The sequence below is a fragment of the Martes martes genome, assembly GCF_963455335.1.
Source record: "Martes martes genome assembly, chromosome: 9".
Classification (NCBI taxonomy): domain Eukaryota; kingdom Metazoa; phylum Chordata; class Mammalia; order Carnivora; family Mustelidae; genus Martes; species Martes martes.
In genome coordinates, this window is record NC_137896.1 from 109,856,891 (window position 1) to 109,882,131 (window position 25,241).

Genomic DNA, 25,241 nt, shown 5'->3' on the forward strand with positions numbered 1-25,241 from the left:
CAATTTCAGGAAACTCATTCATTTGTTGAAAGATAAAGCTAGCTGTAAAGTTAATACTAGATTAAAATACAGTTTCTGAGATGAACAACAGTTTTGTACTTGACCCCAGAGCTGAATAGGTATCTCTCCCTGTATTTTGTGTTTACTTATTTTTAAAGATTTAAAAAAAATTTTTTTAGAGAGAGAGAAAGGGGGGAGGAAGAGAGGGAGAGAGGGAGAATCTCAGACTCCCCACTGAGCTCTCAATCTCACCACCCTGAGATCATGTCCTGAGCCAAAATCAAGAGTTGGACACTTAACTGACTGAAACACCCAGATGCCCTTATTTTGTGTTTATTTTTATATTTAGTGTTTTTGCCTATAACTGTGTTTCTGGTTCTAGTTGCATACAACATACACTACTGATCTACATATATTTTGTTCAGCATACAGGTTTCATTCACTGGACAGTGAGCTCTGTTTTTATTTTGTCGCTATCATAGCCCTAGTGTTAACTTGCTGGTGCAAAGCTGGTGCTCAGTTAAATGAATAAATGTGAATATTCAATAGATTTATGATTCAAATCCTCATTTTTTGGAGACCCCATTGTCTGGTCTTAGCTCTTTTCTATACCTACATGTTCCGGTCTTGTACTCTCCTTACATTGGAGGTGCATTGTGAGTAGGAACTTAGTTTTGTCTTTCCTATATTCTTTATAGTAATTTGGACTGTGGTGGGTAGTAGGTATTCCCTAACAATGTGATTAAACTAAATGAAAAATGGTCAGGTTTTTTTTTAATCACAAGACTGCTAAAAATATAGTCATAAACAAGAAATTTGGAAGAGAATCAAAATAGCTAATGTGTCCTTGTTTGTCAGCTTGAGGGCCTATATAAGACCACTTCTGTGGAGTAGAGAGCTAGGGTTCTGGGACAGCTCAGTTCCTTGTTCTTTAACGGCCTATTTGCTTTATTTTTGGCCTTCTAACTATGTCACAGATGGTGTAGGTCAGTGGTTCTCCAAGTGTTGTCCCAGAATAGCAGTATTAACATCACCTGGGTACTTGCTAGAAATGCAAATTCTTAGGCCCCACTTCAGACTGAGGGTGGAGCCTGGCTCAGGAAGTCTGTGTTTTAGTGGGTCCTCTTGGTAATTCCCCTGGTAAAGTTTAATGTCACACCGTCTTTAGGAGAGAGGGCTATCTAGAGGCAACAGTTGCATGCCAGAGAAAGCCAACTGGCAGCCTGAATTTAAGAGAATAATGTAATCCAAGCCTTTTCAGAAGGAATAGATATGTATGGTTTTTAAAGATGTTAAGATATAAAGCAAATTATTGAAACTTCATTGTATGCTATTTCTTAGCCTAAGTACCGCGTGCTAACCGATTGCGCAACTGGAGCTCCATTTCTTAGCCTAAGTAAACTGTATTATTCACTTTTACTTTTCAGGTATTTCTCTGTTTGTGAGTTTGTGCTCAAATTCAAAGTGAGAAGCTTAAATTGGTCAAGTTTTCTTGTACTTTACATTTTTGTAAAAGTGAGTGCTCTTTCCCTCCCATAGCAGGTGACCAAGAAACAACTGAAAAGTGTCCAACCCAAATGAATATTTTGTGTATTTTTCTTTTTGAATGTATTTTTGGTGATTTCAGTTTCAAAATTTCTTTTTTATCAGTTTCAAATTTGAGCCCTTTTTAAATTTTAGAGTACAAGGTTTCAAAATTAAGGTACATTTAAAACAATTTGTTTATTAGATATTCCTGCATATGCGGATAAACCTGCTTGGATAAAACAGATTTATATTCCTTATCTATATCCTTTTGACAAATTGGAATTGAAAAATAATACAAAAATTAATTTTTGTTTACTATGTAGACTCAAATCGTAATATCTCCAGTTGTTATTTTTATCTTTTTTCATTTTAAGATTTTATTTATTTATTTGACAGAGAGAGAGACAGCGAAAGCAGGAACACAAACAACACAAACGGGAGTGGAAGAGGGAAAGCAGGCTTCCCGCTGAGCAGGGAGCCCGATGTGGGGCTAGATCCTAGGACCCTGGGATCATGACCTGAGCCAGATGCTTAACGCCTGAGCCTCCCAGACCCCCCAGTCTTTTTTATTTTATTTTTTTTTAAGATTTTATTTATTTGCCAGAGAGAGAGAGAGTACACACAAGCAGGCAGAGAGGCAGAGACAGGCAGAGGCAGTGAGAGAAGCAGGCTCCCTGCCGAGCAAGGAGCCCGATACGGGACTCGATCCCAGGACCCTGGGATCATGACCTGAGTCAAAAGCAGCGGCTTAACCAACTGAGCCACCCAGGCGTCCCTAATCATTTTTATTTCTAATGGTTAGGAAATGAGGGCCTAATTCTAGGTATATAATGTAAAAATCTTATAAGGCGTCGTGAAAGTTCTAGCATTCATTTTCCTTGAAGGTAATTCCAAAGTTTTCTTTTCGAATATATGTGCCATTACTGCTAGGTTTCCTTGTACAGATAAATGGATGCATGATGACTTACAATTTTAAAAGATAAATTATTTTATTTGTAACACTTGAAAACTATTTTCATACCTTATCTACTTGATCAAATTGAGTTTATTCCTTTTTCTAATTTTTTTCTCAAGATTTCAATTACATGTCCTAATCTTTTGTTCTTGGAACTCTGGAAAGTTCAGAAGAATTCACTCTGAGAATGTTGAGGTGACAGTAGTGCAGGCAGAAGCAAGAGTTTTAAAAAGTAGGCAAATTGTAGCTTAATAGTTCATAGAGAAGTATAGCTATAAAATAAAAAATTAAGTAACAGTTCATCACTATTCCATATTACTTAACAGTATTGGAGGCTAGGCATAGATTTGTTCCCTAACTAGAGAACTCTCTTATTTCAGAAGGAATTCTGTTGTAGTGATGTGCAGGGAGAACTTTTAAGGGGCCCTTTGGACCATGCATTTTTCTGTCCTATCCTTGTTGCTGAATACTCCCACTACATTACGTTTGTGTATTGAGTTTTCCAAGTGGTGATTCATTCATGGTCTTGGACTGTCATCTTAGTTCATTTGTGAGAATGCTGTGCTCTTTAGGGATATAAACTACTCAATCTCTTGGTGATTCTTTTTTCTCCTTTGTAAAAATAATGTAGTTGGATTAAAACATCCAAGACAGGGGCGCCTGGGTGGCTCAGTGGGTTAAGCCTCTGCCTTTGGCTCAGGTCATGGTCTCAGGGACCTGGGATCGAGCCCCACATGGGGCTCTCTGCTGGACAGGGACCCTGCTTCCCCCGCACCTGCTCTCTGCCTGCCTGCCTGCCTACTTGTGATCTCTGCCTGTCAAATAAATAAATAAAATCTTTAAAAAAATAAAAAAAAATCCGAGACAAAGTCTACAAACTGGTGGTTTGTGGAGCCAGATCTGGTGAATGAATTTGTTTGGCTGTAATTGGCTTTACATTTCTCAATTAAGAGACTTTTATGCATAGTAACATGGCTGTGGTACAGCATTCAGAAGGTGTAAGGACGGACATGGATATTTAAGGGTAGTTTTCACTCCTGTTCCTCTTTCTCCCATCCACCTAGTTGCTTTCTTTGGAGATGTTCAGAATAACCGCATGTTTGTGAATCATTCCAGAGTTACTACTTATACATAGAAGCATAATAGTCTATTTACCTTTTTGTTTTAAACCAAATGGTTGCAAACTATATACTTTGTTCTCTGTCTTGACTTTTTTTTTTTTCCCATTTAATCTACCTTGGGAATCATTCTATATCAATATACCTAGAACTGTCTCCTTTGTAACAAAACATAACATTCCTTTGTATAGATACAGCCCACTATCTTTTGATTTTCCTTTCTTTCCTTCCCCCCTCTCTGTTCCCCTTCCTGTCTTTCTTTCAGTCTTTTTTCCCCTTATGTCTCTCCTCCCCTTCCTGCCTTTTCAATTAAATAAGCCAATTCAAACAATAGTATCCTTCCATATTAGTATTCAGGGATTTTGAATAATTTATTTATTTTGCTTATTTTTTTCCATGTGTACTTTAGAATTATGTGCTGTATTCTTTGCTTAGATTTTATTCTTTTCTTGGAAGTTTTATTATAATCTTATTTTTGTTATTATAAATGGGATTGTTTTCTATCATTATATCTATTATCTATAGCTCCTGGGTTTTAATTTATTATTTTTATATATAGCCTTTACTCAAATTCCTCTATTTTTTGTAAGACTTTATAGTCAGTTTCTTTGGATTTTCCTGGTATCTACTCATATCATTTGCAAATGATGATAATTTTATTTTCTCTTTTCTGTTTTTAAACTTTTTTCTTTCTTGACTGATGACATTGGCCACTACCTCCAGGATATGGTTAAATATTTGTGGTAAAAAAATGGCAATCCTTTTTTGTTCCTAATGGTCCGTATTTCTTGGGTTTTTCTATTATACATGATGCTAACTTCGAATTGAATTTTTTGTATCTTATCATATTAAGGTAATTGACATAGTGTTTATTTCAAAATTAAAAAAAAAAATCTTATATTGACAGAACAGTTGCAAGGGTAGTACACAGAATTTTTTCCTTCCTGAACCATTTGAGGGTAAGTTGCCAGGCAACCTGATAGGCTGTTGCCTCCCACCCAATACTTTAGTGTTTATTTCCTCTATACAAGTACTATCTTATGTAACCATATATAACCATCAAAATCAGGAAATTAACACTGATACATTACTACCATCTAATCTTCAGACTCCATTCATGTTTCATCACTTGTCCTAATAATATCCTTTTATAGCCAAATTCAGTTCATAATCTTGTATTACATTTGATTTTCATGTCTTTTTAGGCTCCTTCAATCTAAAACAGTCTTTCCTTGAGTTTTATGACCTGACACTTTTGAACATTACAAGAAAGTTAATGTAAAATGTCCCTCAACTTGAATTTGCCTGATATTTCCTTATGATTGATTTCAGATTATGCATCTTTGGCAGAAAGAAGTATGACAGAGGTGTTCTGTGATCACCAAGAAAAAATCACTAATATTATTATTCTTTTTTATTTATCTTTCTAGGCAACTCCATCTTCTCTGTAATCTTTCTCTAAAACAGTTCTAGGTCTTTTGTTTTTATTAAATATTTAGCTAATCCAATATGTGAATTGGTAGAAGGATGGGGAAGCAAGTGTACTGGGAACACAAGGAGTTTTTAATCACAGTGAAGACTTTCAAGTATTATGGGCTGAAGTTTCAGAATCATCCAGGAACCATGATGGTGGCAGAAATACAAAACTAGCCAAAGGATATAGAGAGGAAGAAATTGGTCATTGATTTTATCATTACTTTGATTTTTATAATTATATGGCTAGGTTATTGTTTTTATTAAAGCCATTTTGAAGAGTATGTAGAATTCTATGCCAAAGCATTGTTTGGTCAAAGAAGTTGGGCTATCATATCCTTTAGACAAGGCTTTTATTTTTGTCAGCTTTTATTATTCCTTTTTTTTTTAGCAGGTGGGTGTGAGGCAGTTGGGGATGAGGGATAGAGGGATAGAGAGATTTACTCTCTCTCTCTCTTTTAAAAGATTTTATTTATTTGGGAGAGAGCGATAGAGAGTGAGAGAGAGAGCATGAGCAGAGAGGAGAGGGAGAAGCAGGCTCTCTGCTGAGCAGGAAGGGCCTCAGTCCCAGGACGCTGGGATCATGACTTGAGCCAAAGGCAGACGCTTAACTGACTGAGCTACCCATGCCCCCCAGGGAGAGAAAATCTTAAGCAGGCTCCATGCCCAGCTCTGAGCCTGACTCGGGGCTCGATCTCACAATCCTGAGGTCATGACCTGAGCTGAAATCAAGAGTTGGAAGCTTAACTGACTGAGCCACCCAGGCACCCCTCATTTTTATCAGCTTTAAATGCAATGTATTATTATTATGCTTACATAAAATAATGAATCTCCTTGCAGAATACATAATTCCAAAGGTTTTATGATCATTAAGTTTGAGTAATATAGATATATGATGTCTTTTCCTCTGTGATTGTTTTTGGAGTATTTTTAATTCTGTAAGAAAAAATAACCCTTCTTTAATTGCAATTTTAAGAGCTTATTGAAATAAAAACAAAACCAGCACTACTCGTATCTTGAAAATTGTAAGATCCTTAGTAAATTGGATTTTGTGTTCAATATGGTACTGAAAACATAGAAAGGAGTGTTATTCAAACTGAATAGAAGTAAGTTTAGTGGTTCACTCACTAAACTTTAGTTGGACAATCCAGTTTCTTAAGGATGTGTTAAGGTCATCATTAAATATAAGTTCTTGCTCACTTACATAGAAAGCACTGTGGAAATATAAATAATTGTTATCTGCGTTAACGTAATAGAAATGGAGGGGGAAAGCATATGAGAATAATGAAATTGATGGCTATCCTTGAGGGCCCTTCAGTCCTTTCTGCCCTATTCTTAGTGGTATTCTAGTGGTGTAACTCTAAAGGAGTTGCTTTAACAAGTGAGTGTTTGTAACATAGTTTCAGTTCCTTAAGTGGAAGATACTATTTCAATTCTAAATGTCCTTTTAGATATTCAGGAAAGCCATTCTTGCTAGCTGTTTTTCTGAAGATGAAAATTTTATGGTTTGTTTACATGTTAAAATGTAGGGTTTTTTCTTTAATTATTCCTTGAAGGGGCCAGGAACCTGTAGAGGGCTGTGGTTTCTGATTTTCCTTTTTTGAACTTTTACTTTTTTCCTGCATATTAAATCTCCTAAAAGGGGGTTGGATGAAAGGTGTGGATTGAGAAAAGGCAGCTGTTTGTTGTTTGTGGGGGAGGTCCAGAATAAAGTCTTTCAAAACAACCTTAAATCCATCATAAGATTTACATATGTGGTGAAGTTCTGAGAACTGTTACTTTGCAGTGTATTACAAGAACTCAGGATTTTACCATCCCCTTCCCCCATCTTCACTTTTATAAAAGAGAAGCCCCCTCAATGCCACACTTGAGCAAACTGTACTGTACCTTTTGCATAATGTCTGCATTTATATTGGTTGTTTTAGATTATAGAATCTTAGAGGATACAGTCTACCTGTTGTAATAGCCCTGATCTGAAGTAAAATGCATATTTAAAAAAAAAAACTTTTTTTTAAAGTACTTAAATACTTTTCTATATCCTTACATACCTTGTGACACATGTGTAAAAGGAAGTGTATTTGCATCTAAGTGTCCAGTCTCCCAAAGTTTCTGTCTTCAACTGGTTTAAAAAGTTTTTTAATTTGGTCTAATCTTAGCTTTGTCTTTCTTTTCCCTACTTAGGCCCAGATCGCTTTCCTTCAGGGGGAAAGAAAGGGTCAAGAAATTTTGAAGAAAGATCTTGTGAGGAGGATCAAAATGCTGGAGTATGCTCTTAAACAGGAAAGGTAATTCAGTGAAATGGAAGATGATGTTCTCTGTAAAGATTGGAGTAATTTTTCTGTCATTCCTAAAACAAATCCAAATTCCTAAAACAAATCCAAATTTTAATACTTAATACTTTTGAATTCAGGAAATAGTATCTGTATTACACGTTTTAAAATGATTATAATATGTTAATTTAATGTTCTTGTGATTGTTTAGTAATCACGACCAATAAACTGATTTATATGATTTATTTTAAAAATTTCACATTTTCCCTCTGTCCTGTCCTTTTTTAAGAAACTTACATGCTTTCTGAGCTGTCATTATCCATTTCTTTATGGAATTGAAATTGTTTTTGAGTTGTAAAGGAAATTTCTGTGATGCTTACTCCCTCATCAACTAATATTATTTAATTTGATATGTTTTCTTTGGGAAAAAATGTAGATTGTCTTGAGAACCTTTTTATCTTTTTCTAGACTTTTTTGGTATTTTGTTCCTTTGCTATCAGCTATTCCTATCTCTCCGAAGTGAACCTTATCTTTCTGTGTTGCTAGTTTCCAAGATACTCTAGTAACTAAGCTTGGATCACAAGTAAAGGACAGCAGGTCATAGATGAGAATTTTGGAATTTTTTTTTTTTTAAAGATTTTATTTATTTATTTGACAGACAGAGATCACAAGTAGGCAGAGAGGCAGGCAGAGAGAGAGGAGGAAGCAGGCTCCCTGCTGAGCAACTCGAAAAGCAGAGGCTTTAACCCACTGAGCCACCCAGGTTCCCCGAGAATTTTGGAAATTTTTATATGAATTACGGTGGTCTTTGGAATTTTTGTTTTTAGATAATTTTTCATTTCTGATAATTGAGTACTTGATAGGCAATATTGAAATTCTCTATTTTGCTTGTTTTGATCAGATGCTTTTCTCCTTTCTTTGAAGTTAATGGATGGGCTGTTTGCAAAACTGCCATAAAATAGCATTTAACAGAAAATGTGAATACTAAGAAGCAGATTAAACTTTATTAGAACTTGTTTTCACCTTTACTTGGGATCTTTGAATGGCACAGGAAATTGAAAACAGGCTGTCCTCTTGGCAAAAAATAGATGATTCTTTTTATTCCTTGAGAGGTTGATTGAAAGCTGTATTGGAAAGATGGTGGAGGGAGGGAAACTACTTTTTTAAAAGCATGCAGTTTGGGAATATTTTAGGTTTTAAGCAATCTAATTATAGACATCATCGAAAAGAAAGTAATAACATTAATAATGGCAACTATTTATTAACTACTGTGTACCAGGCCCCGAGGTTTAAAAACGAAGTAACGGGTCGCCTGGGTGGCTCAGTGGGTTAAAGCCTTGGCCTTCGGCTCAGGTCATGATCCCAGGGTCCTGGGATCGAGCCCCGCGTCAGGCTCTCTGCTCTGCGGAGAGCCTGCTTCCTCCTCTCTCTGCCTGCCTCCCTAACTACTTGTGATCTCTCTCTGTCAAATAAATAAATAAAATCTTAAAAACAAAATAAAAAAAACAAACCAAAAACCGAAGTAACTTGAATAGAATTGCGAAGTTGTAGGAGAGCTGTGATTCAGATCCTCAGGTCTGTCTGATTCTGAAATCTATCAGTACATTATTCTTTCTTTGTAATACAGAAGAATTAAAATATACCTATACTAAAGTAACTAGGGATGTTTTTGTGTGTGTGTGTATGAGTGTGTCCCTTATCATTAAACATTTCATTAATGTATCCATCCAACTTAAGCCCTGTGCTGGAGTTGAGTGTAAACATAGGCCACTGTCCTTATCCTTAAGGGCTCAGAGTAGCAAGAAACACACTTAAACCACAAAAGTGCAGTTCACTATGATAGGTGCTATGGGAGATATCTATACAGAGTACAGTGGGGTCACAAAGAAGGGAGTGGTTATTTGGATCTGGAAGGTGGAAGTAGAAGGAATGATGTAATTGGAGAGGAGCTGAGACTTCAACAGCATCATAAAAATAAGGCGTTTGCCAGATAGGCAAAGTTCAGGAGGTAGAGAGGATATATTTGACAGAGAACAGAGCAGTTTGGTGTGTTACAGAAATTTGCAGTCACTGTGTGGAGGGTAGGATGTAGTTGTGATTTGATAAGTGATAATGGTAGACGTGGGCAAGAGCCAGATCATGGAGAACTTAACTAAGGAGTTCAGACTTTTATCTTCCATATAATAGGGAACATTGAAAGTTTTTCAAAACATTTTAATCTAAAATTTCTCAAGCTAATAGTAGTTGCAAGAGCTACATGCCTTTTACCCGGATTCACCCAGTTGACAACATTTTGCTGTATTAACTGGTATGTTCACTCTGTAGGCACATTGCTTTTTTCTTGAATCATTTGCTACTTAGATGCAGGCATTATACCCCTTTGCCCCTGTATTTCTCAGTATATTTCTTCTAAGAGCAAGGAGATTCCCTTATATAATTATAACTCTTTATCAAATTAAGGAAATTTAATGTTGATATAGCACTGTTATCTAATACAGCCCATATTCATAGGTTCCAGTTATGATCTTAATAGCATTTTTTCCCATGAAATGTCCCAGTAATGATTTTTATAGTACTTTTATAGTACTATATTTTATAGTACTTTTTTTCCTGGTCCAGGATCCAGTCTAGGGATACATATTGTATTTAGTTGTTATAGAGTTGAAAGGAGCATGAAATAGTACGAAATAGATTTTGGAAAGATCACCACTCATTATGGGAGATGGACTGGAAAAATCTGTTAATAGAAGCAGGAAGAGGCTAATAGTCTAGGATGAGAAATTATAACATGGTAGCTGCTGGAATAGAGGAGGCTATGAAACTTTAATTAATTAATTAATTTGTTTTTTAAAATTTAACTTTAATTTAATTAATTAATTTATTTGTTTTTTTAAAGATTTTATTTATTTGTCAGAGAGAGAGAGAGAGAGAGAGAGCGCACAAACACAGGCAGACAGAGTAGCCCACAGAGACAGAGGGAGAAGCAGGCTCCCTGCCAAGCAAGGCGCACTATGTGGGACTCGATCCCAGGATGCTGGAATCATGACCTGAGCCGAAGGCAGCCGCTTAACCAACTGAGCCACCCAGGCGTCCCGCTATGAAACATTTTAAATAGAATCCATAAAAATTAGAGAGGATTGGGTATAGAGGTATAGAAGTTTCTGGCTTGAGTGAAAGTTTTATAAGTTATCAAATGAATTAAAGATTAAGAAGTAAGTGTTGAAAAACAGAAATGGGAGGGGGACTGAGGACTAGAGGTATATACTTGGGAACCATAAATATTGTGGATAAAGTTATAGGAGTAGTTGAAGCAAGTAGAAGAAGTATTATGGGAGAAGAGAGAATCATCCGGAGTCACAGGAGATGGAAATGTTTGAGGCAGAGGGAGGAAGAGCCAGCAAAGGAATGGTTGGAGAAGAAAGAGAGAGCAGTATAGTGGAAGCAAGCTAAAGAAGGTGGGAGTTTGACAATTGCAGATGCCAAACAGACTCAAAGTAAGTAAACTGAAAGTAGTCATCTATATTTGCCAGGTAGGAGCTTGCTGGTCTTGCCAGAATAGTTTCAGTGAGGTAGCAGGAACATAAACCAGATCACAGAGGATTGAGGGCTGAGAAGGACAGATAAAGTAGAGACAGATATAGTCACTTATTTTTTTCAAGTGGTTTGACTTTGAAGAACAGAAGAGATAACTGGCTGGGTCTAGGGAAGTTTTTTTTTTTTTTTTTTTAACTAATGGAATTCTTGAGAAGAGTCACTGATTTTGTGTCTTTTGAAATTTACTGAATGATTTGAGATTATTCCTCATGTTATGGCACTATTTAAGTATAATAAGGAATTAAAAAGCATTTCTTTGTGGATTAGAGCTCTTAAACATTTCAGTTCTTTAACTCTGAAGTTATTTTTCTAATGCTTTAATGCCAGGAATTTAAAAAAAAATTGGAGTTCTAGAACATTTCCATTCTTTTGATTCTGAAATTATTTTTTCTAATACTTTAAGCCAAGAATTTTAAAGTTTTTTTTATTGAGCATAATTTGAAACATAAATGTAGAGAGACTGATATCTTTTATATACACCTCCAAGCCTCAACAGTTAATGTTCCTGTCAATCTTGCTTCATCTTTATCTATTTTAGAACAGCGAATTCTAGACATCTTGTCATTTACCCTGACACAGCTAAGTATAAGGATCATGATTTAGAATTGCTGTGTTACAGATTTTCTAAGTAGTCCCACTTAAAAAGATCCAAAATTAAGTGAAACTGAATCTTTAACATTACAGAAAGATTACTCGCCTAGTCAGGAATTTTTCAAGGCATTCCTTAAAGTGTGGTGGAATATGCAAAATGAGCAAATTTACATCTTATTTTTCAAGAATACATAGTGTTTAAGATTTACTCAGGAACTTCTATACTGAAGAACCTTAAATACTATATAAGATACAATTCTGAAACATTCCATTTTTTCCCATTTTTCTCTTTCATCTGCACTACTGTAAAAACTGTAAAAATTGTCCTCCTTGCCTCTGATGTTTCCATATTATAATTCATCTTCCACATTTATAGGATTCATTTTTTTGAAATACAGGTCTTATATCCCTACTTAAAAATATCTAGCTAATTTCAAAGATCTTAGTAAAACCTCTTACAGCCAGGGCCCTTCCTAGTTCCGTAAGCACACACACGTGTGTGTGCACACGCACACACACACACACACACTTTTTTTTGGGGGGGAGGGGATCCATGATGTATTTTTTTTCCCCACTTTTTCTTTTGACAGAAATACTCATCAATCCATTTATCTAATTGGAAATGGTTTTTTGAGGTTTAGGTAAAATCTCATATGTTACCTTTTTTTGGTAGTTCTCCTTGACACCACCTTTGACAGAATTAGATAACCTGTTATCTGAATTCCTATAACATATGATAAAACTCATAACTCTTATCACAGTGTGCTGTTGTTACTCAATTTCTATCTCTTAGGCATCTCCTTGCCTCCACCTTTAATCAACTATAAATTGCAGGTTATTCCCAGCAGCCAGTACTGTGCCTGAGATGTCAAAAGAATTCAGAAACAGTTCCTTGATTTAATAAAATTATTTTTATTTTATTTTTTATTTTTTTAAAGATTTTATTTGACAGATCACAAGTAGGCAGAGAGGCAGGCAGAGAGAGAAGGGAGGAAGCAGGCTCCCTGCTGAGCAGAGAACCCGATGCGGGGCTCGATCTCAGGATGCTGGGATCATGACCTGAGCTGAAGGCAGCGGCTTTAACCCACTGAGCCACCCAGGCGCCCCAATAAAATTATTTTTAGCATCAACATTTAAAATGTGATTGGGATGCTATGTTATTTTCCTACCACATTATTTATAATAGTAGACTTTGAAACAAAACTATAATGGAACTTCTTTATTATTATACAACTTATATGCTCTTTTATCCAATAAAGGCCAGTTGGGAGGCCAAGCTATGTATTAGACATAGAGTTCAGAGGCATGAGCTCTGCTATTTATTTTACAGTCACATTTAGACAAAAAGATAAGGGAGTAAGATTGTGGTAGGTAACATTGTGAGATGAAGTATTAAAACCATGGGAAATGGGGCGCTTGGGTGGCTCAGTCATTAAGCATCTGCCTTCGGCTCAGGTCATGATCCCAGGGTCCTGGATTGAGTCCCATATTGGGCTCCCTGCTTTGTGGGAAGCCTACTTCTCTCTCTCTTACTCTCCCTGCTTGTGTTCCCTCTCTCACCGTGTCTCTCTCTGTCAAATAAATAAAATCTTAAAAAAAAGTAAAACCATGGGAAACAATGTGAGTGAGAAAAGTATTTGGCATGTTGGCTTCAAAAGGAATGTTACTAAGTTGAGAAAGTTTCTGTGAGTAAAATATTTTTCAGTGAATTTAACAGTTTAGTAGGGAGACCCTGCTTTAAGGGAATGCAGCCAGTGGTAAACACAACAGTTCTTTACTTACTTTGTCTGTGTCTATTTTTTTAATGAACTGTTAGTTCATAGTATGTTATTTTTATTACATACATTGTAAAGAATATTTTCTATTCCCCTTTTATATAAACTCTGTTGCAGTTTTTCCCAAGACCACTAGAATGCGCTATAGTGCAGTGTTTCGTGTGTAGAGATGTTTTTTCCTATACACACACGCACACACATTCATGTGTGTGTGTGTATATATATATATATATATATATAAATAAACTCCATAATATTTTGTTGCTACTTTAATTCTATCCTCAGACCAGTTACTTTCAATTGCTATTTGACTTTTAGGAGGTATTATAACTTTGTGTCATGGTAGATGAAAAATCTGAAGTTTGACAATTACATTAAGAACCTTGTTTACTTCAGACCTGTACCCCTGGGGATAAAGATACATTATATGTTTATTAAAATAAAAAAAAATAAATAAAAATAAAAAAGAACCTTGTTTACTTTCTGGTAACTAAGTAAAATTAAGTGGCTATATTCTCTAATAATCAACATTATTACAAATACGTTGAAATAGGCTAGGAAATGTTTGATCTGGTTATGAAATCTTTGTGATTAATGGAAACATTGGGAATAGAGAAAAAGATATTCTAGTTAATTTGGAACAAAAGTATTTATTAAAATGTTTTAAAAAAGAAGAAATATATGCATGTTGTTAATTAGCCAAATAACACGGTATGGTCTCCCTTATGCATTGCTTTCCCTTACCAAAGGAAATCTGGCCAATATCCTATGCATCATGTATTTTTCCAGAAATCTTCTATGCATATGAAGTATATACATATATATACACATATATATATATATAAAACACGTATATAAAATAAATATTCTTTTTTACTTTTAACCATAAGAGACTCTTAATCTCACAAAACAAACTGAGGGTTGCTGGGGGATGGGGGAGAGGGATAGGGTGGCTGGGTTATGGACATTGGGGAGGGTATGTGCTATGGTGAGTGCTGTGAAATGTGAAATACAGGATTCACAGACCTGTATCCCTGGGGCAAATAATACATTATATGTTAATGAAAAAATTTTAAAAATTCTTTTTTATTTTTAATAGGTACATATTATTACAAAACATTTCGTACATATGCAAATCGTAAAAAGACTAATATATAATATACTCATATACTTGCTACCTACCTCAAATAGAACACAGCTGTCTGTAATTTTCATAGGTTTTCTTAAGATTCTCCTCTATATAAACTTTGATTTTTCTGTTATAGCTGCAAAATAATATGAATTCCAGTACTTTGCCCATTTGACCAAAGAATTTCCATTTCCTTTATACCTTTTTTGAAATACAAAAACTTATTTATGTTACATGCTCAATTAGTTTTTTATAAAAAAATTAACTTGAAATTTGGGTATATTATCCCCTCATTTCTTCTTTATCACTTTATTACTTTGGTTTTTCAAATTATTATTATTGTTGCTGTTATCCTAACCTTATTACATTTAATATTTATTATAAAAGGCCTCAATATTTTAGGGAAGCAAATCAGTCAAAATACATAAATACATTATGTAAGTATGACCATTTTTGGTTGACCTTTAAAATTTTTACTTTATCTGGATTACTTTTCTGGTCTCAGATGGTTAAATCTGAAATGGTGAAATCAGGTTAGCCAGAAATAATTATATTCAGCTAGCTTTAAAAGGGAAATAGATACAAATTTCTGTTCACAGTTTTTCCTGAAAAGGCAAAGGATATCTTGACTATTAAAAAAAATTTGTTCATTCCTGTTGAAATATCTTATTCAACACTGGTGGTTAGGGCTGATTCCCCCTCCCTCCTTTGGATTGTTTACTGTAATGCATACTTGATAAATCATAATTGCCTGACAAGACACAGAGTATTATAGATTACTTAAAACGTTTTTTTGAGTATAGTTGATACACAATGTTACATTAGTTTCGGGTGTCCAACACAGTGATTCAATATCTCTATATGTTATACTATGTTTGCCATAAATGTAGCTACCGTGTGTCACCATACAGTGCTATTACAATATCATCGACTGTATTTCTTGTGCTGTACCTTTTATTCCTGTGACTTATTCATTCCGTAACTCCAGCCTTTATCTCCCAGTCCCTTCCCCCATTTTGCCCATTGCCCCACCACCCTTCCCTATGGTAATTCTCTGTTCTGATTCTGCTTTTTGTTTGTTTATTCTTTTTTTTTTTTTTTTAGATTCTACATATGAGTGAAACCACTTGGTATTTGTCTTTCTTAGTCTTATTTCGCTTAGCATGATACCCTCTGGATCCATCCATGTTGTCACAAATAGCAGGATCTCACTCTTTTGTTATGACTACATAATATTCCATTGTATGTATATATCATTAGATGAGTTTTCTTTTTATAAATACATCAATTTTGAGAAAGGTTAGTCTTCTACAAGTTTATTTCATAATCCAAATTTATTTACTGCTTTTGATAGTAGAATTGTACTTTGGCAGTCATCAAGGAAATTTGAATACTATAGAAAGTAGAATGTGATACGTAATTATAGAAAGATTTATGATTCCAGTGTTATTCTTTTATTTGTTATAATGACACTTAATGGTGTAACAATAAAAAAAAATAATAATGATGACCACTTTGACACCGTGGAAGACTGTTTTGAAAGGTAGCCAGAACTAATGTATACTGATGACTGCTCCTGTTACATATCCTCAAGTTCATTTAAATATGTTTAAGATGGTTTGTATTTTCTTATTTCTTTGTTAGAGCCAAATACCACAAGTTGAAGTATGGAACAGAATTGAATCAGGGAGATATGAAGCCGCCAAGCTATGATTCTGGTAAGCTAATTTTAAAGGAAGTTTAAATGATTAAAAAGAAGTTGACATCTAATATTTGTAGCAGCAATATTTTTAACTGCAAATTAATTTCTAATTATTTGTGTATTAGTGATTTTTTCTGACCTACTTTATTAGCGCTAATCATTTAGTGTTGTTTAGGTGATTTTCCATTACCTTCCTTTCTTTTTCCTCTTCCCCTTTCTTTTTCCTCTTCCCCTTTCTTTTAGTTTCCCATTTTCTGCTTATGTTCTACACTTCCTGGAAGGATCAGAATTCATAGGGTAACACACTAACATAACTGTGTCTTGCTGGGTTTCCCAGTATTAATGGGAACTTCGAGGTGTGCAGTACAAAGCACATGATGCCCTTGAAATCCCGAGAGAAACAGAAGGAATGACAGAGTTCAGAGATACCTTCTCAAGTACAGGGAATTCCTAATCCCTTCAACCTAATCCCTCAGTTGCAGGTGCAGAATTGTTCTTGGATTTTCTTATGCACAGAAGATTCTGCAGTCAGACTGTCTTTTAACAGCTGAAACATTTATTATCTTTTTGTGTTATTTCTTCTTTTTTTTCTCCTACCTTCCCCTTCCTCCCTACAAAAATAGCACTTTGTAAACAATCAGATATTAAGGGTATAGATTTAATTGACTTATTAGTAGGTATAACAGTAAGAAAACTTGTTCAAAAGTTATGTTTCAAATGAGTATGTTTTGACATAATTTCAGAGTAAATTTCTAGATCAAATATCTGAAGATATCAATTATTTTTATCTTTGGCTAAAGTATATGCCTTTTACTAGGGGTTTTATGTATGTAAACCTTAATTCTTAAAATAGTTGCTCATAAAGATGATATTGTTCTTATTTTACCTATGTGAAATTTGAACTCAGAGAAGTGGAGAAACTTGCATAAGATCACACAACTGTTAAGTAATGGGAATATAGATCTGAGCCCAGGTATAATGACTCCCAACATTCATATATATTTTTAAAGTTTGTTTGTTTGTTTGTTTATGTAATCTCTACACCAGGGTGGGACTTGAACTCATAACCCTAAGATCAAGAGTCACATGCTCTTCTGACTGAGCCAGCCAGCTGTCCCCAACCTATAAAGTCCAAAATTCATATTAATCCCATTTTACCACACTGCTTCTGTATTTGACAATGTATGAAAAAAAACTTATAAAGTAAGTTCTGAATGTGCTTCTAACTTTAAAGTTCAATTCAGTGTGGTAATGTTCACACATCTCCCCAGCTGAATAATGAATCCTTGAGATTTAGAGCAGTAACAGTTGATCATCGGCCTATTTTTTCTTTGTTTTTTAAATTGTTCTGTCTTACTTTGATGTCTCTCCTTTTGACTTGAGATGCACTTAAATGTATTAAATTTAAACTGTTTGTTAAAGGCTGTCCTAAAAGTATCTTGTCTGATTCATAGAAATGATTTACTCAGAACTTCTATGTAAAAAAAGTTTGTTTCCTTATTTTTAGATACTATTTTAGGAGTATAAAAGTCTAGTTGCAACATATGCAAAATGTTTATGTTTATAAGTAAATAGTGTGGTTCTAGAAAAAGTTTGACTCTTATGCATGTAAGTTCATCTCTGCCCTGATACTTTAAATACTTGTGGTATTACTTAATCTTTCAGGGATTGCTCTGCTGCTTATCTGAAACTGGGAAAATAGTGGAAATAATTCACAACTTTCAGGTTTATTTTCTTAGTATACAACACATGGTTAGTACCTAGTATGCTTCCATCTATTGATCTTTCACTGTTTATTTAAAAATACTAAATATGGGGCACCTGGGTGGCTCAGTGGGTTAAAGCCTCTGCCTTTGGCTCAGGTCATGATCCTGGGGTCCTGGGATCGAGCCCCGCATCAGGCTCTCTGCTCAGCAGGGAGCCTGCTTGCCTTCCTCTCTCTCTCTGCCTGCCTCTCTGGCTACTTGTGATCTCTGTCAAATAAATAAAATCTTTAAATAAATAAATAAAAATAAAAATACTAAATATGTAATGCTTGTCAGACCCAGCATCAAATTCAATAAAAAAGATAGCAATGCCCTATTGAATTTTTACAGTGAAGATTTAAAAAAAGTGATTACAGTAAAATGACATGTATAATGGGGAAGATAATAGGTGTTATGGAGCACAATATCTGGTCCTAAGTAGTCAAATGGTGTTTAAAGTTAACATTTGAAGGACAATTAAGAATTGGCCAGGGAAAATGAACTTACTAAATATTTGCTGAATGAGAGGTGGGAGGAAGGCAGAGGGAAGAATCTGGCACATTTGAGAAATAAAATAACTGGCTAGTAGAGAAAGGGAGGGAAGGAGTGTTTCTAGACACAGCAGGGGAAGGGGGCAGGGCAGATTGTAAAGTATCTTACAGGGGTCTTGTAAAATATTTTAAAGAATTTGCATTTTATCCTAAGAGTTTTGAGAAGGTATTTGAAGGATCAGCTTTCTCTTAGATCCCACAGGCAGCAGTGTAGCAGGTGAATCAGAGAGCAGCTGGATTGGTGATGGGGAGACTGGTGAGAGGTCTGTTGCTGCCTCCTGGCTAAATGAAGAAGGGTGCCTTGACAGGGCACTGACTGGACGTCAAGAGACCGGGGGGAGGGGGGTGTTGTGTTGAGAAAATACTTCCGGAGAAGAATCTGCAGGAATGAGTTCCAGTTTTGATGTAGGGGATAGAAAAAAGGGACATTCAAAGATGACCCCCACACTTCTAGTTCCCAAAACTAGATCGGAAGTAGATTTGGAAGATTAAAAGATAAATCACTTTTGGATTTATTAGTTAGGCAATCAAGTGAAGATGGCTGGTAGATGCTGGCTCTGTGGGTCTGGAGCTCAAACTGAAAGTATTCAGTTTGATGTATACAGTTTGATGTATACATTTGAGAGGCGTCAGTACATGTTCCCAAAGGCACTCAGGTCATTGGAGAGGAGGAAGAGGCACCTCCTCCCAGACCCCCCAACTCCAGACTTTATTCAGAGTGAGAGGAGGACCTGGATTGGAGCCCTGAGGACTGGTAGAAGAATAGAAAGTGGAAAAGGAAATAATAAGAATTACCTTAATGGTAGGATGGAAACCAGGAGAAGAGAGGGATTCCAGAAGTAAGGACTCTAAAGCACTATGATTAATAACCAGAGGTTCTAAAGAGTAGCTTAAGATTTAGTGATACATGTATCATTACTATGGGCAGTTCTGGAGAAAAAAGTAGAAACAAAGATATGAGTAGAATATGAAGACTAAGCTGCACTTACCTTTACAGGAAGCTTAGATTGTGAAGGTGAAAGAAAGGGATAGCTTAAAGGGTACATGGGGGTCAAGGAAAGTGTGTGTGTTGGGGTGGGGGGGACATGTGTTTCTTAGAGGAGGAACAAATAAAAATGAAAGAAAGGATACTCAGAATAGGAAGGACAGAGAATGGTGGGAGGAGCATGTCTTTTATTGTTCTCAAGAAAGAATGTAAACATTAGGTTATGGATTTGTAGGTTTGGGTTTCACTTTGGTGGTGAGTATTTAATGTGATAGCTTTATGTGTGAGGCTGGATTACCTGCTTAGAGTGTATGACAGGTTTAAGAAAAGTAGAGAAGTTTAAAATAAGAGCAGGAGGGCAAACTGATCATAAACAGTAGGATTGGGAAAAGCTAAGGGTCCAGTTGAGGAGTGTGATCATGAGTTCATATAGATGCATTGGTTTGCACTCTTGACAGCTTGGGTAAAAATTCTTGAATTCATGGAGAGACCAGACGGACAAGAAATTTGAGGACATAAACTAAAGAATAGTTGAAGTGGCAGACTGTGAACTGAAACTCGGAAGGAAAGGAAGTGAGAACAAAAGGAAGCTAATGGGTAAAAGTGAGGGGATAGGCTGTCCTCTGGAGCAGGCCAGCAAATTTTTCCTGTAAAGGGCCAGATAGTACCATTTGCACTTTTTAGGCCATATATGCTCTGTTGCAGCTACTCAACTCTGACATCGTAACATGAAAGTAGCCACAACACATAAGTGAATGAGTACAGCAGGCCATATTTGACTTGCAGGTTGTAATTTGCTGGTCCCCGGTCTAAGGTCCCAGCTAAGGAAGGACTGGTGAGGTGGGAATATGAGCCTGCAGAATATGCTGAGGAGTTTGTATCTGTGCCTGTTCTTCATAATGACAGGATCTAAGGTATGACAGCTAGAGAGGGTGGTGGTTGTGGGGAGGCTGAAGTGGATCACCCACATGAATATTAACTTTGCTCAAGATGAGGTAAACGTTTGGTTGCAGAGGAAGCATGTAAGCCTGGTTCCAAGCGTTATTGAGGGATTTGTGGGTGGCAGTGATGAGGACAGTGACTAGGAGAGGGTAGAAAGTGGTGTATCCAAGCAGGGTAAACTTTAAAGAAGCAGGAATTCTTCTGGTCTTTGCTCTTTTATCCATTTACGGTATTTCTTTTTAAACTGACAATCCAGATATTTTCTGAGACAATTTTCACAATAAAATTAATTTCCCTTCTAACTTTTTCTCCCCTCCTCTACCCTAGGAAATTTTACCCCAGGTTATGTTAAAATCTATTTATCTTCCATATTTTAGCTTCTTTTATTTAATATTAGAAGACAGGTACATATTAAAAATGAGTATTTTTATCTGGAGTGACAAATTCTGTCTTAATCGAGATGTTTAGACCATTTACATTTCATGTGACTATTTCTGTGGTTAGATTTAAAGCTACCCACCTTGCTGTTTGTTTTCTGTTTGTTCAGTCTGTTCTTTGATACCTTTTCCTCTCTTGGATTTCTTTGGGATAATATAGATTGTTTTTTTTTTTTTTTAATTCTATTTTATCTCTTGCTGACTTACTAGCTGTAACTCTTTGCTATTTCAATGGTTGCTTTAGGGTTTACAGTATACTTTTTTTTAACTTGGTTCAGTGTGTCTTTAAGTGACAATATACCACTTCTTATAGTATGAGAGCCTTGTAAATACGGATTTCCATCTCTCTTTGGCAGTTGTTTTCACATTATTTAGCTTCTATTATTTTGTAAGTCACACACTACATTATTATTATTTTTTTTAAGACTTATTTATTTCTCAGAGTGAACACAGGCAGGCAGAGTGGCAGGCAGAGGGAGAAGCAGGCTCCCCGCTGAGCAAGGAGCCCGATGCAGGACTCAATCCCAGGACGCTGGGATCATGACCTGAGCCGAAGGCAGCAGCTTAACCACCTGAGCCACCCAGGCGTCCCTACATTATTATTTTTGTTAAACAGTCAATTCTTTTAAAGAGATTTAAACAATCTAAACAGTATATATTTCCAGTGCTCATCATTCTTTGTGTGGATCTATATTTTCTGGTGTCACAGTCCATCTACCTCAAGGACTTTTATATATCCTATAATATGGGCTGCTGCCGGTGAATTCTTTCAGCCTTTGTGTGTCTGAAAGTCTTTCATTTGCTTGCTTCCATTGTTTCTGATGACAGATCTTCTATTAAACTTATCTCCATTCTTCTGTATGCATAACATGACCTTTTTCTCTGGCACTTTTAAGATTTTTCATTTTGTCATTGGTTTTAAGCAATTTCATTATCGTGTGTTTTGGTGTAGTTCCCAGGTGTCCCCCTTTCCAATGTTTCTTGTGCTTGGGGTTCATTGAGTCTCTTAGATCTGTGGATTTTTAGTTTTCATGAATTACTGAACTTTTCAGCCATTATTTCCTCAGATACTGTTTTTGTATGCCACAATCTAGAAACTCTGTGAAGGTGGTAAACTGGAATAATCAGTGTGCTGTGTGCTTCCTTTCTCTCAGGGATCGTTGTCCTTTGTTGCCTGACATCAGGTCTTAACCATGATTTCATCTATTTTGTTTCATAGTTGTTTCAAGCAGGAGGGTGAATTGGATCCCTGTTACTTCCAACTTGACTGGAAGTATCAGTCAACTACTTTTATATTACCAAGCAGTTCAACTCTTACCACTTTAAAATCCTCCCTTTTGTTTGATGTCGTTTTTTTTAACTTGATAAAGTGAGAGTGAATCTGATAGTTGGTTGAGAGAACTGTGAATTTTAGCTTGGATAAGGAAATGTGGGGAAAATCAAGTTCACTTGTACAAGAGTTTTTTTTTCTCTTAGCTTTAGACCTTTTTAAAAAAACATGTTACCCAGGGAGTCAGATTTTATCTCAATGCATGAATACACTTTTAAAGAGGATGAAGATGCATTCTTATTTGATTAGGCTTAATTTATTTTTTATTAAGATAGCATTCACATAAGTAAAATTCATTTTTAGTGTTTTCGCAAAAACATATAGTCTCGTTACTACTACCCTTTGTAGTCAGCCCCTTTGCCACCAGTCTAATCCCGTGGCAGCCACTCATCTGTTTTATGTTCTTATAGTTTTGCCTTTTCTAGAAAGTCATATGAATTCCAGAATCATGCAGAATATAGCCTTCTGATTCTAGCTTTTCTCACTTAGCATAATGCATTTGATATTCGTTCCTGTTGCTGCGTATCCGTAGATAATTCCTTGTAAATAGTATTCCATTGAGTGTATGTGTTGTACTCTGGTAACATCACTAGCTGCCAAAGTAGGCACAGGCAGTGGAGTACATCTGAGTGTGGCTTAGAGAGGCCTATACTGATGGGAAATTAGATGACCTCAAAAGTTCCTTCGCATACGAAATTTTTAGTCTTTTGGAATGCCACTATAAGTATTACTTGGCAAGTATAGCTTACTTGACTTAAGATATATTAGAACATACCATAGTATATTCCTGAATATGTGGAACCATTTGTGAACCATAGTTCTTGAATTTGTGGGTCAGCGGAAACAAGATGTGTGTTGGTTTTCCTTAGTATGGGGACATTATTTTTGCCCTTTTTTAAAAAGTATACCCTCTGAGGTCATCCCAAAGTAATCTACCTTTTTGAGGTAACTTAATCTTCCTGCCACAGTCTGGTCTACTGCTGTTTCTTTTGATTTTCTTTATTTTTTTTTAATGTTATGTTAGTCACTGTACAGTACTTCATTAGTTTTTGACGTGGTGTTCCATGATTCGTTATCTGCATATAACACCCAGTGTTCATTGCAATACGTGCCCTCCTTAATACCCATCACTAGGCCAACCCATCCCCCCACCCCTCTCTCCTCTGAAACCCTCAGTCTGTTTCCTGGAGTCCACAGTCTCTCATGGTTCATCTCCCCCTCCAACCACTACCCCCCTTTATTTTTCCCTTCCTTCTCTTAATGTTTCTTTGGTATGTCACAGAGCTTGGCCTGATTATTTTAGGAGGAAAATTGAAAATGGAAAATCTAATTCTTATTTATATATTTCTTTAATTTTTTTATCATTGTAGTGATAGCATGTAGGGGGAAACGTGAGCTCTGGACTCAGACCTGATTTCAGCACTTAATTGGAAATCATACAGTTAACTTGTAAAACTCATCTTTTTCATCTTTAAAATGGGGATAGTAATAACACCTATCTTTTCCGGTTGTAAAGATTAAAGGAGATAATGAATGTGTTTTTAACACAGCATCTGGAACATGCTTAACATCAAATATCATAAAATAAATTTTCTCAGTCTCTCTTACATCTCCAGTGAATAAAACCCTGTAAAAGATAACAGTTTCTTACAGTTTAATCGAGGGCTGATAGAAAGTGAGAATTTTTTGTATTTTTAAAGTTGAGTCAGAGTATAGTTTGGAAATTCTGTAGTCCAGATTTATCACAGAAGGCTCTTTTTATTTTACTATCTTCTTGAAAGCGTTCACTTTCTACTGAATGATGAATTTAAGCTTTATAAGACTTAGGTGGTTCTCATTGAAAGGATGTCTTCAAAAGAATATTTGAAGTTTTCATTTAATAACTAGTGAAGGAAATAGATTTGGATTGAAATTGTTTTTTCTCTATCTACTCTTTACCAGACTGGCTTTTCTATCATCATTCCTCAATGCTTTGTTCTAGCTCTGATGTGGTGCTCCATAATACTTTCATTTGACTCTTACCACGTGACTTGATTTGAATAGGTCTTTGTCCTCGACGAAGATTCTCAGGCTAGTAGAGATTGGGAAAATGTCTTTATTTTAGTTCTGCTAACGCTCAGGGCAGTCTAGTAGCAATAATGAATTGATACTATTTTTGTTAAGGAAATTAGTTTAAAAATATATATTGTCCTAAAACATACCTTACAGTGTAGTTTTGCATATTCTTAATCTTATAAATTTTTATTGGGCATATTTTATGAATTGAGATGCCCTCTAATGAATGAAACAAGGCACTTTTATTATGATTTAATGTTTTCCAGATGAAGGTAATGAAACAGAGGTACAGCCACAGCAGAACAGCCAGTTAATGTGGAAACAAGGTCGACAACTACTCAGACAGTAAGTATCCTGTGGTCAAACAGAAAAAAGTATGTTTTCATCAGGATAGATATGCATTTTTTTTTGCATTTTCAATTCAGTAATTTTATCTCTTATTATTAGATGCTGCTATGAAAAAGCTTAATTGAATTTTTGTTCCTTTTTCATAGTAAGCATTTATCCACCTGCAGTAGATTTTATTTTTCATTAAATATTAATAAGAATTACCAAGAATAAATTCTTTTATAATTTTAACTTAGAGTATACCTTTAAGCTTCTAAATTTTAATATACACTTATATTTACATTTGAAAGAATTCTAGGGGCACCTTGGTGGCTCAGTCGGTTAAGTGTCTGCTTCCAGCTCAGATCATGATCCCAGGATTCTGGGATTGATGGAGCCCCTTGTTGCATTCCCTCCTCAGCAGAGAGCCTGCTTCTCCCTCTACCTTCCCTTCCCCTGCTTCTGCTTTCTCTCTCTCTCTCTCTCTCTCTCAAATAAAATTGTTACTTTTTGCATCTTTTATACCCAAATATACATTATGTCTTGATTTAAATCTAATCAATATTTAGATGTATTTTGTGTTGTTTTTAAACTTCCTATTTTAAATAGATTGAAGAACTTTTTAAATTTCCCTAATTTGCACTAACATATACTTTCTCCTATAAAATGTGTATTTGAGACTATAAAGAGGAAACAAAGTTAGAATGAGGGTCAGATGTCAGATGGTAGGCTATA

The 25,241-nt window shown here is 35.6% G+C and overlaps 1 protein-coding gene across 2 annotated transcripts in view; it reads left to right on the forward strand.

Moving 5' to 3' along the window:
* Nucleotides 1–25,241, forward strand: part of STRN (striatin) — a 99,987-nt gene that overhangs the window by 29,208 nt on the left and 45,538 nt on the right. For both annotated transcript variants that reach the window (XM_080814588.1, XM_080814589.1), the window contains exons 2-4: nt 7,255–7,358; nt 16,077–16,150; nt 24,446–24,524. In XM_080814588.1, coding sequence (XP_080670714.1) covers nt 7,255–7,358; nt 16,077–16,150; nt 24,446–24,524 — 257 coding nt within the window. The remainder of the gene's footprint in view (nt 1–7,254; nt 7,359–16,076; nt 16,151–24,445; nt 24,525–25,241) is intronic.